Source organism: Alligator mississippiensis, chromosome 4, assembly GCF_030867095.1.
Source record: "Alligator mississippiensis isolate rAllMis1 chromosome 4, rAllMis1, whole genome shotgun sequence".
Taxonomy (NCBI): domain Eukaryota; kingdom Metazoa; phylum Chordata; order Crocodylia; family Alligatoridae; genus Alligator; species Alligator mississippiensis.
Genome location: NC_081827.1, coordinates 91,989,222 through 92,007,615, shown reverse-complemented (window position 1 = coordinate 92,007,615; position 18,394 = coordinate 91,989,222). Strand labels below are relative to the sequence as shown.

Genomic DNA, 18,394 nt, shown 5'->3' with positions numbered 1-18,394 from the left:
CTACCCTGGAAACCTTCAAGGGGAGACTAGACAGTCACCTTGCTGGGGTCACCTGACCCCCAGTTATCTTTCCTGCTTAGTGCAGGGGGCTGGACCCAATGATCTTCTGAGATCCCTTCGGGCCTTACAATCTATAAGGCACTAGCTCTCATTTGGCCCTCTTTGTGGCTTTGCACTCTACCCCTCTCCAGGCTCAATCCTCATTTGAGCCTTGAGCCTGCCCCTGACAGGGCTGAAGATGATTGCATGTCCCTCTGGTATTAATGGGACCTCTGTATACCACCCCTACTGTTCCAAATCAAACTGCTGGTGTAAATATAACATAAACCTAGGCCTCTGGGCTATAACGTAATCAATAACAGTGGAAGCATCCCTCTGCCTCTTTAAGAGAGAAAACCTTCCCTCACCTCCTGTAGCATACCTTCCATCACTGGGCTCCTTATGAGCTTCCCAAGACTCACTGTTCCCACAGGCAGCATAGCAGTTGGCCTAGCATCTCTGGGTAACAGCTCCTTCTCCTCCAGTTGCATGGGAGAGATTCATAGATTCATAGATGTTAGGATCGGAAGGGACCTCAATAGATCATCGAGTCCGACCCCCTGCATAAGCAGGAAAGAGTGCTGAGTCTAGATGACCCCAGCTAGATGCTCATCCAACCTCCTCTTGAAGACCCCCAGGGTAGGGGAGAGCACCACCTCCCTTGGGAGCCCGTTCCAGACCTTGGCCACTCTAACTGTGAAGAAGTTCTTCCTAATGTCCAGTCTAAATCTGCTCTCTGCTAGCTTGTGGCCATTATTTCTTGTAACCCCCGGGGGCGCCTTGGTGAATAAATACTCACCAATTCCCTTCTGTGCCCCCATGATGAACTTATAGGCAGCCACAAGGTCGCCTCTCAACCTTCTCTTGCGGAGGCTGAAAAGGTCCAGTTTCTCTAGTCTCTCCTCATAGGGCTTGGTCTGTAGGCCCTTAACCATACGAGTGGCCCTTCTCTGGAAACCTCTCCAGGTTATCCGCATCCTTCTTGAAGTGTGGCGCCCAGAATTGCACGCAGTACTCCAACTGCGGTCTGACCAGCGCCCGATAGAGGGGAAGTATCACCTCCTTGGACCTATTCGTCATGCATCTGCTGATGCACGATAAAGTGCCATTGGCTTTTCTGATGGCTTTCATCACACTGCCGACTCATGTTCATCTTGGAGTCCACTAGGACTTCAAGATCCCTTTCCACTTCCGTGCCACCCAGCAGGTTATTTCCTAGGCTGTAGGTGTGCTGGACATTTTTCCTCCCTAGGTGCAGCACTTTGCATTTCTCCTTGTTGAATTGCATTCTGTTGTTTTCTGCCCACTTGTCCAACCTGTCCAGGTCTGCTTGCAGCTGTTCCCTGCCCTCCGGCGTGTCCACATCTCCCCATAGCATTGTGTCATCTGCAAACTTGGACAGAGTACATTTCACTCCCTCATCCAAGTCACTGATGAAGACATTAAAGAGTATCGGTCCAAGGACCGAGCCCTGCGGGACCCCACTGCCCACACCGTTCCAGGTTGAAACCGACCCATCTACCACGACTCTCTGGGTGCGACCCTCCAGCCAATTCGCCACCCACCGGACTGTGTAGTCATCCAAGTCACAGCCTCTTAACTTGTTCACCAGTATGGGGTGGGATACCGTATCGAAGGCCTTCCTGAAGTCTAAGTATACGACATCCACCCCTCCTCCTGTGTCCAGGCGTTTCGTAACCTGGTCATAAAAAGAGACTAGATTGGTCAGGCACGATCTGCCTGCCACGAACCCGTGCTGGTTTCCCCTCAACATAATTTGTCCTGCCAGGCTCTCACAAATGTGAGCCTTAAGAGACTAAACTGCTAGCCCAAGCAAGAACTCTGCATGCCCCCAGAGACTGGGGGGGGCACGGCAACCACCCACAGGCAGCGGTGTCGATGGCGGGGGCATGTCAGTAGCAAGCGGGGAGCTCCCACAGGCAGCCACGGTAGTGTCAGCACCCGGGGGGGGAGAGGTGGCAAGTGCTGACCAGAGGTCAGTGACCACCCACAGACACTGCCGGCAGTGCACCGCCAAGCTCAGGGGGTTCATGTGCACCCATGTGCACCTCCTATGTGTCTCCAATGAGCCCAAGCCTCAGGCTTATAGCCTCCCAAGGCCCTGCCCCCTCCCAGTCAGCAGACTGCCTGCTGATCAGCCTCATTGCCCTATTGCCCAGCAACCTGCAGCTGATGCACCCTGCCTAGCCTGCAGAGCTTCTGGGGTGTGGCAGAAGAGAAGGGAGGCACTCTAGGGTTGGACTGGGGGATGGTCATGGAGCCACCAGCAGGCATCATGGCCACCCCTGGGACTCCTACGTGTTACGATGTCCAAAGAATCAGGATTTAAATCCAGGTTTCTGAAGGTGGGCATCTTCTTTTACCTTAAAGCGGGAGGGTGCCCCAGGCTGTCCATTTCAGACATATGATCTATCCCAGAAGGGTCCAACTCATTTGTCCCTACAGGACTGCATAGAGTTTCATGGGTGGACAGCCCACTTGTGGTGGTGTGGTAGCAACTTGTTGTTGTGGCTGCCAGAGCCTCTCTATCGGCTCCGTTCCAGAGCCTGTGGCTGTTTGCCTCCACCCTTTTCCCCTGCCACCAATTTTAATTGCCAGTGGCAACTAAAAACCGCAAATTAAGCAGCAAGTGAGATGGTGAGCAGCAGCAGCAGCATTCACTCCCTGGATTCTGGAGCTCAGCTAATTCAGAGGCTTTGAGAGCTGTGCCACCAAGCCCCATGAGCTGTGATTTAACTTCCAGTTGATCAGTCCTGATCTGTACAATGTAAGGCAATGCCTGTGTCAGACAAGCACACATAAGCTCCCAGACCAGCAGTATAGCCATGTTAGTGCTACACTATTTGATCTTCAGGAGCTAGAGATTGATACGTCTTAAAGCAGCACTTCTTTGTGTGGTCAAACCACTGTACCTGCCATCTTTGCTGGAGCTCCAGCCAGGGAGAAGAGGGGAGGTGCCAGCCGAGATAGGCTGAAGCAGAGCCCTGCCCAGGGCTGCAAAGCACCTCGGATGCTGGGGGACTTTGGTTTAAGTTAAACCAGGAAGGGGTCTGGGACAGACATTGCATAAGCTGGTTTGACACAAATCAGTTAAGTCTGATACTACATTCAACCAGGTCTATCTCAAACCAGTTTCAGCCATTTTCAAACTGGTTTATGTGCACTGAAGGTCTGTTCTGTTACAGGTTTAAACCAGTTTCTGATCACTTACACTGGTTTATGTGTAATGTTTGTCTCTAGCCTTGGTGTCCAGATTAAAGTTGCTCAGCACTTTTTGACCAAAAATATTTTGTGAAAAGCAGTTTTTCAGAAGAAGGAAATGTTGCATGAAAGCATGTTGATTTACTTAAAATTTCCTGTTTTGACAAAGATTTGATTAGAAAATTTTCAGTTTTTAAAAATGTTTTCTAAATTTGATCTTTTCTTAAATTTCACCAAAAACAGTACACTAATTCCTTCCTTGTTGACTGAATTTCTCTCGTGTTGCCATGTGGGCTGGTCTATGGTTGGATAAGTGTATCTGTGAATACTGAGAGTATATATTAACAGCTCAGGTGATTCTAATGTCATAGAGAATATATTGTTGTTCCGTCACATGGGACTCTGAGCTTGAGGTTAAGACAGGACACACTGTGTATCTCCTTGTAGGGTTCCTTAGATAACTATAGATCTCTAATCCCTTTTCAACCCCTTGCAGCATCTTCCAAAACCTCTGGGTTTCTTGTCTGGAGGTGGCCCTCCAGGGCTCTGAAATTTGACTCCTGGCCTTGCTTGCTCTGAGTCTCAGCCACCCATTCCAATAATTGCAGGACACCTAATCTACCTTCCTACCAGAACCCAATGATGTATTGAGGAATAAATGAGAAGTGGTCATTCTTGGACTACTTCTGGTCATAATGCAGAAATTTTGAATTCAGTTCATTTGATATTCTGTTAATTTTGATTTGAAACTGTTAAAATGAAACATTTTGAAGTTGTTATTCTGTTCAGAATCAGGTTTATTTTAATATTTAGACATTTAGCCCAGAATTATTTTTTTTATTTTCCCTAGCTCTAGTTTACAGAGCATGCATTTAATGATTTTTTTGTTTATTTTTCATCACTGGAAAAACAAAGTATGTGACAGAGCTATAGAGTGTTCTTGTCCCAGTGAGCACCCCCCACTCCTAGCTTTCCTCTTTGCTAGGGCAGGCAGACCAGACTGAAAGAGCAGCAACACAGACTTCTTAAGTCCCCAGAGCAGGTAAAAATCCCCCACTCAAATTTGGGCACTCCCCTCTCTTCCCATTCACCCCTTGTCCTTTCAACTTATGCCTCTGGGTGAAGGGAGGCTTCCCCACTGCCACTGCTGTCCTAGTCACTCCTGCCCCAGTACAGTGGGGCTGCGGGGAGCAGCTATGTGGGGAGTCAAGTTCAATCAGGGATATCAGTGGTGACAGACAGGCTCTCTGTCCTTATGCCTGCTCCAAGACTGGTAGGAAACACCTAGAGGGACTAGGTAGGAAGGAGGAACCTTCATGTCCCAGCTGATGCCACTGTCCCCAGCTGAGCCCAGCTCTTCACATACTCTGACTGGAGCAAGTGGGGCAATAATGGCTCTTTAGTGACAGTGGTGGGCAGGGAAGAAGGGAATGGAAGGGGAAGGGAAGCGCTGATGAACATAGAGAAGAAGGGAGGGGGTTCTAAAAGTGGGATGAAGGGTGGATTCTTACATGATTTGGGGATTTAAAGTTCCCAGATGCAGCTCCTGAGGTATGGTCCAAAACTGAGGTGCAACTGTGCTACTACACTTGCACTGGATCCTGGATGCCACCTCTGGGTGCATGTACACACCACTGGGTTTAATACTTATTAAATTAAATAAGTTTATAAAATTTAAGCTTGTTTATTTTGGAGTGTCACATCAGTGTTTGCACCCACTAGGTTTTTGAATGAAATAAGCTTTGGAGAATCGCACAAGTGTTTGCACGCACTTGGTTTTGAAACTAATTAAGCTCAGTCCCCGGCCAGCACTGCAGAAGAGCGGTACAGTCAAGCGCTGCCTCCCCCAGGCCCAGGGTCCCCCACCCTGTGCCCTGCCACACACCTATGGGAGCACAGAGCTGGCAAACAGCACAAGGAAAAAAAAAGTGGAAGCAATTCAAGAGCAGAAGCAATTAGAACAGGTGAATTACAAAAAAGTCACAGAGCCATCTGGTGGACAAAGAGGCTCATTACACGTCTTTGAGTGCCTTTGTGTTTGCATGCAATGAATCCATGGATGCGGCTCTTTAATTCATGGCTAGCCAAATTAAACTACATCTGAGGAGTTTTACTTTAATGCTCCAGAAAGACTTTTAAAGCATCTGGAAAACCTGCTTGTGCAAACAGTCACACCGTTGCAGCACAAGAAAGGACAAAAAACATGGCGTGTACAAAGGCTCTCTGAGAGCATTTTTGTGATATAAACCATATTCTACTAAAGACAACTTAGACAGACATTCCTAGCCAATTTCACATAACCAGCTGAGAGCAGCTCAGTGACCTATAACTGTTAGCCATCTCTGAGAGGGACTATATTTCAAACTGACTTTTATATTAGATTTTTTGTTCTATTTCAAGTCCCCCAAGTGAACCAGTCCCTCTATATTCAAAAGACAAAAGCAAACTAACTCTGACACCCAGCTGTGTAGCCATTTGTAAAGCATCCAAGTCACAAGTTGGTACATTGCTAGCACTTAAGAAGCAGATTTTTCCACTGTCTCAGTGACCTCAATCAGTATTACGGGGGCAATTTTCATGGAAGAATGAACAAATTCTCTTGAAGCTTGTGAGCAAATACTCTGATGTGCAACACTTGAACAAGCTCTCCATCATAATCAGTGATGCATTTTGCCTTTTTTTCACCTCCTCCTTCTGAAACAAATATTTATTTTAATGGTCTGTAGAAAGCCTCTCTATTTAGGTCTCATAATGCTCCCACATAGTGTGTTGATAAAGTATGATAGCATGCCTCTGTCTTTAGAGGCTTCCCTAGAAGATTCCTATAAAATGAAGCTGCTGGTAATTTTAAATGATCTTCTATAGTTCTTTCTTTTAAGTCTAAGGTACATAGTCCTTGTGTTGGCCTGCGCAAGGACCAGTGTTATAATCTCCATCCAAATTATTCCTATATGAGACAGAATCTTTTTATACATGCTGCTTGAAACAAATCTGACAGTAACAGTTATATAGAGAGACTATGGAATCTTGTAGCAGTTCCTGTGACTTCTTGAATAAGCCACATCATTATGATTATTAGATTGTGTCTACACATTGCTGTGCTTTACTACTTCCTAAAGCACAGTGTAGTACAGGCTGTTACTGTGCCATGCGCGTGGCACCTGGTTAGATTTCACTGCTACATCACTGTAGTAGTGTGATATACCAGGGGAGTGTTCCGCTACAGTGACGCAGCTGGTGTTCATGTGTAGACTTGCGTGATTGCTACATTGCCATAGCTCACCATACAGTGATGTAGTATGTCACTATGTTGCCATAGGGCAACATGTAGATGTAACCTTACAGATAGGAGTGGAGGCAGAAAATGCTTCCTTTTATATTGCTGAGTATGATAGGAGTTAGGCATTTTTTCTGTTGATCCAGCATCAAACTAGTACCTCAGAACACTGGTCTGGGGCATGGTACTGTTGGAAGGCACTCTGTTCCAAAGTACAAAGATAACATTCTGACTGTTCCTAAAGGTGCTTTGGTACTTTTCACAAGAGTAGAATAACTGAAATAAATAATCCAATTGTATATATGAAAAAATCCAAAACAGACCAAATCAAAATAATTTTGTCATAAGAGGGGTAAGGAAAGCTTTAAATATATAAGGTATTCAGATATCACAGGACTAAGCACAGTATGAAATGAAAGCTAGTTGGGTAAGACTGTCCTACCATCTTTGCTATGGCTGTTTTAGGATAGAAGTTACTCTAGAAACCTGAAGAATTATAATATGAAGTGTTAGGCTTGGATTCTTATGTCCAAGCACAAAGCAACATAACTGGGGGGTCCTGTATACATGCAGGTAAAGGTGTGATGGTCTCTAATATATAATGCATACAGTCACGCCTCCTGCCATGCTACACATGCATGGCAGGAGGCATGATTGTAGGATTGTGCATTAGATCTCATTTTGCCTTATCGCTGGTGCAGGTGGAGCCTGATTCTGGTAGCTTAGCGGGGTCCCAGCTGCAGGGGAGGCCCTGCTACATGTGCAGATTAAACTTTGATAGCAATACTAGCTATAAAAGTAGTATACATTTTTGAGGTTCAAAACCTTATAGTTGGTTCAAGCTTTTTATGGCATGATAGGTACTTTATACCGGTAGCTGGTCTCAGGGTAATTGCACATTTAACATGTTGAGTTACCAGTTAACATTAACCAGTTAATTGTGCAATGCTTATAACATGTAGAGGAAGCCTAATTATGCAATATTTGACCTAAGTTGTTAAACCTTATGAGCAAAATGCTATAAACAGTAGCTATCAAAGTAACAGAGAATGCCATGGTAATTTTCTAATAGCAAGGGTTTTTTTTATGATTCTGTCACTTAGCTAGAAAGAGAATAGCTGAAGATATTGAGATTTGATTTTCCACACTGAAAATGAAGTAGTTTAATTTGGTCCTTTACCACTGTTTTATTAGATCCCTTTGGTTGTAAAGATATTATAAGATTTCTTTGGTTGTGAAGGTTTTTTTGTATGCAAAAATATTTGTCTGAAATGTAATATGTATCATTAAACTGAGGAGACATCATTTTATACTTGTAAAAAAGTAACACCAAGCTAGGATCTGTTGATAGGTTTTTAATGAAATCTGTATGTGACTAAAGCCAAAATAATTGGCTTTTATGTACAGGTCATGGGGTTGAGAAGATAAATTCATAGTTAAATCCTAGGGTGTGTGTAGACAAAATGGGAACCCTAAGTTGAAGTGGTGGGTTTTAAAAAACACCACTTCAATTCGGGGCTGATTAAACTCCCATGTCATGCACACACCCCGCTGACTTACCTGCCTCTCTGGCGGGGAGGAAAGAGTGAGCTGCTGGCAGGTGGAGTGGTTCCTGGCCTGCAGACAGGGTGGGGCTGGTGCTTCCCTCCACAGCAACGGCAGCACCCCCCCCCCAGGCGGCACCTACCCACAGGCACCCAGCTCAGGTTGTCCCAGGGGGCACTGCAGCCATGGAGGGAAGCACTGGGCCCCCCATGAAGCTCAGGCAGACTCCGGGGGAGGGGAGGAAGGATCAGGCTTGTCGCTTTTCTTGGGCGAAGGCTGCTTTCCTGGGCTGCTGCCAGGCTGCCTGCAGAGCATCCTACAGAACCGCAGAGCTGCACGGAGCCCGGTGCTTCACTCTGTGGCTGTAGGGGCAGCAAATTCCTTGAAGGAGTTTTAGTTCACTGTGCCCCAAGTCATGTAAGGCACATTATGGCACTAAATTTCCTACAGCGGCTGGAATTAATGCGCAATATGCCGCTGAGGCATGCAAACACCAATACCATTTAAGCGGTGCAAAAGCATTTAGCCCGCTTTAAAGTGTCATGCACACACACACCTCATTTTGTCTACATATGGCCCTAGACACCAAGGAGAAGCACAGTTGCTGCTTCTCCAAACCTACAGCTCCTTCATGCCACATGCAAAGCGTATTGCAACTATTGAGTATTGGAGCAGTATCCCAGATCTTTTTTTCCTCCCTTTGCCCACTTGCTGCCTATCTCCAGTATGGCCCATGAAGCTAGCTTATATGTGGTTAAGTCAGTGACTCCTTTAAGATATACTGGTGTACCCCAGCCTGCAGAACAACTCTGCCCACAACCACACAACACAACCCCACTTGATTTTAAGCACAAGAGAGCAAGTTTCACCTTTAGTGTATCCATATACCCCTCTTGGGTTATTATTTTCCTTGCCCTCATCCTTCTGTGAATATTGTTTTACTATAAAGTTTAATGTGAAATGTGCATGTATAATATGGCATCAGCCATAGTGGACCTTATGGAAGGCCGTTACTAGCAACAATCCTGATGGAAATCAATTTACTAATGAAAACAGAATGGTTTTCTGACCTCTCTTTAAACTAGACATAGTTTCACGCAGCCCTCTAAGTAGTGTTATATAGAATGAGTTATTGTGGTCATTCTGAACCCTCTGACTGTGATACAGGTGTGCATCTGAGCACATGCTATTTCATGTAATATTAAAAAAATTACTTTTTATTATAATTAATATTAAACAGTATTGCTTTTTATTATAATTAATGCATTCTCAGCAGTCAATGCAAGAATACAAGCTTTTACTAAGAAAAGCTAGGTTGATAATTGCGTATTTCTTATTATGACACCTGATATATATTTTATTTGTTATCATGTAAGTGTTGTTTATTCTTAAGTTTTGTTGCCTGCTAATGAAGAAATAATTATGCTACTAAACAGGTTTTGACCTTCATTCTCCTGAAATTTTAAATTAAAGGTACCAGGTACCCACTCCTGAACAAACGTAGATGCTGTATTGTATTGCATTAGAAATTGTCCCTTGTTTGTTTCAGCTTTGATCTGAAACCACATTTTTCTTTTGCTTTTGCTTTTAGTAGCTAAGGATGTCAACATTTTTTTTGATGAGTTAGAAGGAGTAAACAGCCCTTCCAAAGATGATGACTCTCTGCTCCACCATGGTAATTTGACAAGTACTTCTGATGATGCCAGCAGATTGGAAGCAGCAGGAGAGGTAAGAACCCGCAGACCAAGCCATATAAGAAATAAATGTAATTGGGTTGGAAGTTTCATTCACTGCAGTTCTGTTCTTATCTAAACCTTTGGTGTTGGGAATACTTAAAAATGACAACTGCTCTAAAATTATAAAACTGAAATATCATGAAATATTTTGGTTTTGAAAGTGGCTTTATTTCATCTGGTCATTCATTAGTCAATGACTTGTGACTTCCTCAGAAGCTGGAGGGTATGGTCCTAATAAACCATGCTTCTTGTGCTAAAGTACTTCCCTGTAAAGAGCCCTTATGTGGTTTATGTATTAAGCTACAGTCTGTTCATCTGAATGCTTTTGTTTCCAAGGGCCTCTGTACAGCATGTTGTTTTTTAGCTCCCACTATCAATGCTATGTCCCAGAGTGAAGGAGCAGAAACAAGAGAAAAACGTTTACTCACATCAGCCATAGGCTGCAGAAGGCCAGGGCTAATGGGGCTTAGCCCCCCCAAACACAAGCAGCCTGGGTGCAGGCTCCAGGTGGCTGCAGCAGGGCAGGGGGAGGGGCACATACAGACACAGAGAATAGCCAGAGCCTGCAGGCAGCTGGGAACTCAGCCCAGCCCAGCCATGTGTGAAGCAGTGCCCAGCAGGTAAATGTGTGGACGGGAAGGGGTGCGGGGGAGGGAAGGGGCATGCAGTGGGGGAGAGATCAAGGTCCCTGCAGGGAGGGGTGAATAGGGCCCCAGGGCAGCTCATGAGATGCTTGGAGCCTGAGCAGCTTGTCCAGGGCCATGGGGGGGCTTCCGCCACTGTGCCTACCCCTGCGGCCGACACAGCGGGCATGTGCCCCCTAGGTCTGTGTGTGCAGTGGAGGTGGCTGCCACTGCAGGCTGCGCTCTGCACCCTGCTGCTGACGCCCCAGGAGCGGCGCAACGCCACATGCCTCCTGCGCACTGGCTGTGCCACCTGCCTTAAAAGATGGACATGACTTGCAAAAAATCCAAGCATCTACAAATTCCAGTGGGAGTTGCAGTTCACAGCATGTTTGGGAGGAAAGCTGCTTTTTCAAATCTGCTTTCAGTTGCCTAAACTTCAGAATTTATTTTGAAAAATTGGGCTGAAACTTTTTTTTTCTTTCCTTTATTTCACTTTTGTGTGCTTTTGTTCCTCAGGGAATGTGATCACCCTCTAGCTCTACTCTCTAAAAATATTCAGATCCATAGAAAAAAGAAGGGCTGTGCTAATTGTGGTGGGTGCCCTTTTCAAGGAATTAGTTTTTGCTTTTGGAAAGCAAGTCACTTTGTGGAGCACCATACAGGGGGAGTTGGATAAGTTTCTTGTTCTGGAAAAAAGGCTGAATTATTTAAATATTTAGATGACTAACTTAAGCTACAGAATTCAGGCAGTACCTGATTTTTGTGTTTGCCTTGTAATCAGGCTCATTTATCCTTCTTCCTTGTCTCTCTTCTCAAAACTCCTCTTATCACTTTCATAGTTCTGCCTTTGCATTATGATAGGACAAGGGATTTCTGTGCAGCATTTTTGATCACATAAGCCAAGGCCTCTATCAGATGCATGCAGGTGAGACGTATATATGTGGGACATAAAGGGGTTAAAATAAAAGGGGAATTTCAGAATAGCAAGGTAAAGGGGACAGGACTGAAATGTACTGCTGTTAATTTAACAAAAGCTGCCATTCTTTCTTCCCCTTTAATAATATCCTTGTGCAAGAGCTGTGTGTTCTACAAAGGGGAAGGGTGAATGAAAGGGGGAATCTATTAATTTGTTTTCCCCTTTAAGCAAGCGTACACCCCGATAACAATAGCTGAGGAGGAGGGCAATGCTACTCAAATAATCATATATAAATGATATGTGTACATGTGAGAAAGAGAGAGAAAGTGTTAGAGAATAGGAAGAATATTCCTGGAAAATGCAAGACACCTGCTTCCTTCTGAAGACAAAAAAGGTATGCTATTCAGAAGAGTTTGTGAGAATCCCAGGCATAAAGCATGTGACGATTTAATATGATTTAAGAGTATTCAGAGATGGTGTGAGCTCCAACACAGAGAAAACTTACCCCTTCCTACTTTCATTTTGATCCTGGATTTTTAGTATGGCGCTGGGAAGTGCTTAAGTTCACAGGGCATCTTATCTCTTGAATGCATTCATATGTGGCCCAGTCCTAAAGTTAATATTCTAGTGATATAATTTAGGAGTTTTTTCACTGAGTTTCTTACCATGTAGTTACCTGTAAAATCAACTCATCACAGTTAGCAGGCATCCTTATGGTTTCTTATAACATTTTGTGAGTTGATGAGTAAAAAGATTATTTCCCCTACATGCCAAGTTATGCACATGCTGTACCTTTAGGATCTCAATGCAAAACTGTGTTCTTTCTGGTTCTGACATCACTGTCTTCCATACAGATTCTACAGATGGAGTTGAGTCAACATTTCTTTTACTGATGCACAAGTCAAAAGAGCATCCAGCTCACCCTTCTCTTCTAGAAGCTAGAAAACTGTCTTTTCTTTGTTCCATAAAATTCAGCTCATATCTAAATTGTTTCACTTCTCTAACCTGCATTGCTCAAAGATGGGTTTTTAAGCACACCAATACCATAACAGGTTGTGCTCATTTAAGTCTAAGGCCAGGGCCATACCATCACCTGTACTGAATACTTGGACTTACTCTAGTAGCTGAAAGATTGGGAGAGAGAGCTGGGCTCCATTCCCCATAACCACATCCATTGGACCCAGCACATGGCAGCACACCATCTTTCTCTCTCAACTCTAGTGGTGGCTGCTCTGTGGGTCCCTGGCCATGGGCACATTTGTCCATCTCTTAGACCTGCCCTTTCTGTGAAGAAGAGGTGGAGGGGACTCTTCCATGCCTTCATGGACTGCTCCAGCTGCAGCCACTCTTTCTTACCCTCAGCACCCTCTTTAGTTTGCTGGACTTGGACCTCTCCAAGACTGTGTACATATTCTTTATTCCTTACCAAGTGACTGAAGGGAGTGTAATATGCCTAGCTGGTTTCCTGCTGGGCCAGGTCAAGAAGGCAACCCTGAAAAGTCACAGAAACCAGGTCACAGGGGAGGGTGCCGACAGTGCCCAGGAACTCTTGCTTTTTGGTGCAGGTATGCATCACATTTCAGTTTGGATGCTTCACCTTGCAAGAAAAATGTGAACAAGTTTGTGTCACACTGGGCTACCAAGGATCCACTCTGCAAGGTAGAAGCTAGGCAGTTAATCCTAAATGAAGATCATGACAGGGAGGGGGTTTCAGTCTCTAATGATATGGTGTTTTTGATGCCAAAAAGTGTTTCATGCTTGGCCCCTGGGAGGATTACATTTTTTCATTTTCACCTTTTTGTTTTTAATATTTTTATAATAAAGATTTAAAAATTCCACAAAAAACTCTCTCTCTCTCTCTCTCTCTCTCTCTCTCTCTCTCTCCCCCCCCCTCCTCCCCCCCCCCCCCCATGGGTTAGGAGCTCTCCAACTTCTGGGGAGAGGAGAAAGAGAGCTGAGTCAGACTGAGCCCAGACCCCCATGATCCTTGCCAGAATCCTCATTTGTGTCATCTGCCCATTCTCCTCTTTAGGGCAAAAGTTTATTTTGTGGTACCAGCTACTGTAGCTAGTCTGTTAGTTCAAATAAGAGATGTCTGTATTGCAATACTATACCTTTTAATGTAATATATGAATGAAGAGGACCAATGCTGTAATACAGTTAGTTCTTACCAATTTCTTTTAAAATGGAAAATGCATGAAAATTATTCTAAAATGAAATTATTATTTTGCAAAACCAAGCTGCAAAAAAATAAGTTATGGAGTGTCACAAAGTGTTTACTGTGCAATCTCAGTTCAACTCCCTTATATATATATCATCACTAATAATCAATAATAATATAGGCTTTTTTTCCATATGGCTGCTGAGCCATGCAATGCACAGGAATACAATGAAGTTTCACAGATAACCATATATTTGGCATTTCCTAACTTTTGAGTACTTGATTTCGCAACCTAAATATTTTATTTTAAATAGAGAAAAACCTTGTGCAATTATAATGCATATTACAGTAACACACACTAGCCCATTGGGTGGGCAATTCTTTTGGCTGAAGGGCCACTTATGGAGTTTTGGTGAGCTGTTGCAGGCTGGGTCAGCACCACCACCCCTTCACACTCAGTTGGCACCACACCCCACCCAGTGCGACAGCTCACCAAAAACCCTTAAGCGTCTCTGCTCCACATTCAGCTGGGTGGGTGGGTGGGGAGCACCATCCAGGAGTGGGATGGGAGGGTGGGGCCAGGCCAGGGCCAGGGTTGGGGCTGGGATCGGGGTCCCTGGGTGATGACAGTATCAGGCTGGAGCCTGGGGCAGAACTGCAATCTGGTCCCCACATGCCCCTGTGATGGGTGCCAGTTCTGCAGGCAGGGGCAACAGGGAGCAGATTGCAGCTCTACCCCAGGCCTTGGCCCTACACTGTCATTACCCAGTGATCCCAGGGTCTCCATGCAGACCAGCCTGAGACCTGCATGGGCAGGACATGTAGCTAGGTGGGGGTGGGAGGGTGCAGAGCAGCATCCAAGACTGGGACAAATAGGTGGAGCAGGGCCAGAGGATTTATGATTTTTAAACAGAGAAAACCAGATTCCCTTCTCATAACCAAAATCAAGGTAGTGAACTTATACTAAGCACTAGGGGTGTGCAAAGTGGACCCTATTTGATTCAAATTTGGATTCAACCCAAATCAGGGATAGTGATTTGATTTGTTGATTTGGATCACTGTCCCTGATTTGATTTGGCTGAATCCAAATCTGAAGATTCGATGCTGATTTGGAGAATCAGCGATTCAGACACAGACACAGCTTTAAAATTTTTTTCTATATACCTAGTGGTAGTAGGCATAGCATGTGATCACTGTGATGCTGAGGTGCATGGAGCATCCCACAGGAGTGCAGAGGGCCCTCCATGTGCTCAGCAGTGAACCCAGAAGTGGACTGGAAGTACTTCCAGTCCACTTCTGGGTCCAGCAGGGAGCACATGGGGGGGGCCCCCACACCTCCCCAGCCCAGCGATTGGCCACAGGGGGACCCCAGGTGCCCCCCTAAACCCAGGAGGTACCAATCTCTAAGGCCAGAGGGCGTGGGGCTGGAGGAGCCCACACACTCCCTGGAGGACCTGGAAGTGGTCTGCTACTGAGCGCACTGGGGAGCTCCCCGCACTTCTGTGGGACACTCCATGTGCCCCAACATTGCAGCATTCACAATCCACCTGCTACCTAGAGTTGTGTAGAAAAAGCATTTAAAGCTGCTTCTATGTCTGACTCTCCGAATCTCTCTCAATCAATTCGGAGGGATCCAATTCAATTCAGAGAGATTAAAGGGTCCTCTGATTTAATTTGGATTTGGAGATTCAGCTGCCAAATTGGGCCAAATCTCTGCCAAATCAAATCAGGGACCAAAGCTTCGCATGGCCCTATTAAGGACCCCTGCTGGGAACAGAGAAACTTCATCACAAACGGAACTTACCCCAACCCTCCCTTCAGTTGGAATGTACATGAGGCTAATGTGAATCTCTGTCACCACAAACTCAAGGATAAAAACATCACAAAATCAACAGCTTACCTTTGTCTCCACAGAAATTCTACTGGTTGACAGAGTCAAGCAACATAGGTGATAGTAAAATGTAAAAGCAAAAAACCGGTCATATTCCCCTTCAGCATTGAACTAAATCTTTAAAAGAAATGGGAACTGAATCTTCTAGATCTTTGGGTCACTTGCTAACAAAACACCAAAGAAGCTGACTGGGTTTTTTTGTTTCTAGGGTTGCAACCACCTGAACAGACCTATTAGCCACAGGCAAATACAGAGTACATAGACTGTGAGTTACCGTCAGTCTGGTAAATTCAGTCAGAAGACATGGTATCTACACCAGTTCTGTAATTTGAATATTAATCTACCAGGGTCATGCTGGAATGAGAACAGAATTATAATATTCTCTTCTTCCTCCTGGAAGTCCTACTGCCTTTACAGAAGGATTCTTCCCACTTACCTTCCCAGAATGCTCACCTTCTTAAATCTTCATCAGCATTGGTTGGAGAAGCTTCTATTCTTTCTCTTTTTCTTTGCATAAAGACATTTATGTTAGATATTCAGGCTTCAACCCTTGTTCCAGAATAACTCCATCTTCTATATTATTGCATATGTATATTGGAAGTTGCTCTCAGATTTTTTGAGTTACATGAAATTTCAACTTCTCTGTCTCTCCTGCCTAATTTAATGCCCGCCTAGTGAGGCTTACTTGTTTTAATTTTGGGTCAGTATCCTTTCCCCTTACATGTAGACCATCAATCTAGAAGTATGGTGTGTAAGATGTTAAACAAAGCCATCGTTTTCAATCAATGTCACACACAAACTACTTAAAGGCTTAGCCTACTTTTACTAATTGCTTTCTATTCTGTATTGGATGGCATTAAAAAGTTTAAGTTCTTAAGTAACAACTGTTAGGACAGTGATCAAAACTGAATAGAAACATTAAAATATTTTGCCTTTCTCTTCACAGGGAGAACATGATAAAAATAAATCCAATGGGCTGTATTTTCGAGATGGCAAATGTCGGATTGACTACATTCTAGTGTATAGAAAATCCAACCTACAGACAGAAAAGAGAGAGGTATTTGAAAGAAATATAAGAGCAGAAGGATTACAAATGGAGAAAGAGGTAGGATAATTTCCCTGATGAAAACGTTCAACTAAATTTGGAGTCTAAAGTTGTCTAAATGTAACCTGCTTATATTGCCAGGGTAGTGGAAAGGAGGCTTAGTGTAAATGAAAATTGAACATATTTTTAGGTCAAAATGGACCACTTTACATTATCTTGTTTGGCTTACTGCATAAGACAGGGCATAAAATTTCATTGGTACTTGCTACAGTAAAGAGAAAAATTTCTTCCACCCTTTAAACCTTAAGTGATACCAAATTTGAAAACTGCGGGCAACATACATGGGTATTAGATAATTCTTTCTGATAACACATTCTAACTACTATGAAAAGGTAACAGAAAAAGGTAAAAAAAAATCTTACATGAAAATCACTGTATGAATTTAATTTTAAATCATCTGCAAAGATAAAAAGGTCATAGATATGTAACCAGTTTATTAACATGGTATGAAACATGGTTGAACCTATCTTTCTTCAAAACTGCTTGTTCTCCTAAGTTTGTATATAAGAATGGAGGTAAGGGGCTTGAGGCTTACTACCACTCAGTGGCCATGTCCAGATGAGCGCAGCCATGCAGTATGTGGCACTGCAGACATGTCTGTGGTGCCACATACCACACATTCAGTTGTTCTCCACACTGCAAGGGAGCAGTGCGGAGGAGTTTTTTGACCCCTGGATATCCAGGGTAAAGCCAGAGTAAACTACTCCCAGGCACAGCATCTACACGTGTACGCAGGACAGCAGTACTTTGAACCAGGGTGGAGCACCTTACTCCAGGGCCACTCCTGCCTTGCTGTGCCCTGGGCTCCAGATGGTGGTGGTGGTTGGTAGAGAAGCTGACTGGGGCATGAGGGTGCTACATATGTGAAGCCATGTGACTAGGCAGCAGGCAGGAGTCTGGGCCCCTGCTGGCTGGGCTAACCAGGTGCAGTTTATGCCCACCGTCAGCATCTACATGTACATTTAATCACAGTTAACTATTCTGCCATAACATAGTACTGTCCCTGACAGTGCTATCTTATGATAGAGTAAATTAGTTTACTGTGGCCTAATACCATTGCACATGTAGATGGCAATGCTTTACTCCTCAGTCAGTTGGTCTACTCTGCAGTAAAGCACATGTGTAGACACAGCCAGTGAGAAGAATACTTAGTGCTTAGCCTTACTTGGGCCTAATCTATTTGCACGTATACTGGTATGTGGGGGACAAAACAAACAAAAATTAGACCTGCAAGAATTCTGTCTGTGCACTTGAAAATGTACATGTCCCATCAAAATGCTAAGTCCCCTTAATATTTTTACTGAATGAACCTGCATACTGCCTAGGGGTTATTATTAAACTATCAGCGTGTACCAATGGCTACTGCATCAGGGATTTGGGGAAATGGTAGTGTTGGAATGATGTTGCTTAATTGGGGAATTATTTTCACGTCACAATAATTGGTAAATGTTTTTGATGGCAAATATTTTTAATTATTGTTTGTTTAATGTGTTTCTTACTTGCACTCACAATGACCTCTTAGGTGCATCACCTTATCTCATGTTCAGCAAATACAGAATTATTGCTATCACTTTTGAGCTCCAGTTCATAACAGTCTAACCTGATTCCAGCACATGAAATCAAAAGTTAACCTGAACAAATATTTTAGTAGTTCCTGAAATCTTAATAGTGCAGAAGATGAATGTGTAAGGAATCCTCATTAGTGAAGAATTTAAGTATTTGTTTCTATTTTGATAAATCTGAACCACATAAATTTTAGATTTATTATAGGACTGAGGCCAAAGCACTTTGTGGGCATGTCTACATGTTTATTAATGCATCATAATCAGCACCACTGTGCATTAGTGAGCAGTTTTTAAGTGGCAATTAATGCCCA

The 18,394-nt window shown here is 44.0% G+C and overlaps 1 protein-coding gene across 1 annotated transcript in view; it reads left to right on the top strand.

The window, feature by feature from the left end:
- Positions 1-18,394, top strand: part of ANO4 (anoctamin 4) — a 414,571-nt gene that overhangs the window by 206,025 nt on the left and 190,152 nt on the right. The window contains exons 5-6 of the mRNA XM_019480982.2: positions 9,675-9,811; positions 16,360-16,518. Of these exons, the coding sequence (XP_019336527.2) occupies positions 9,675-9,811; positions 16,360-16,518 (296 nt within the window). The remainder of the gene's footprint in view (positions 1-9,674; positions 9,812-16,359; positions 16,519-18,394) is intronic.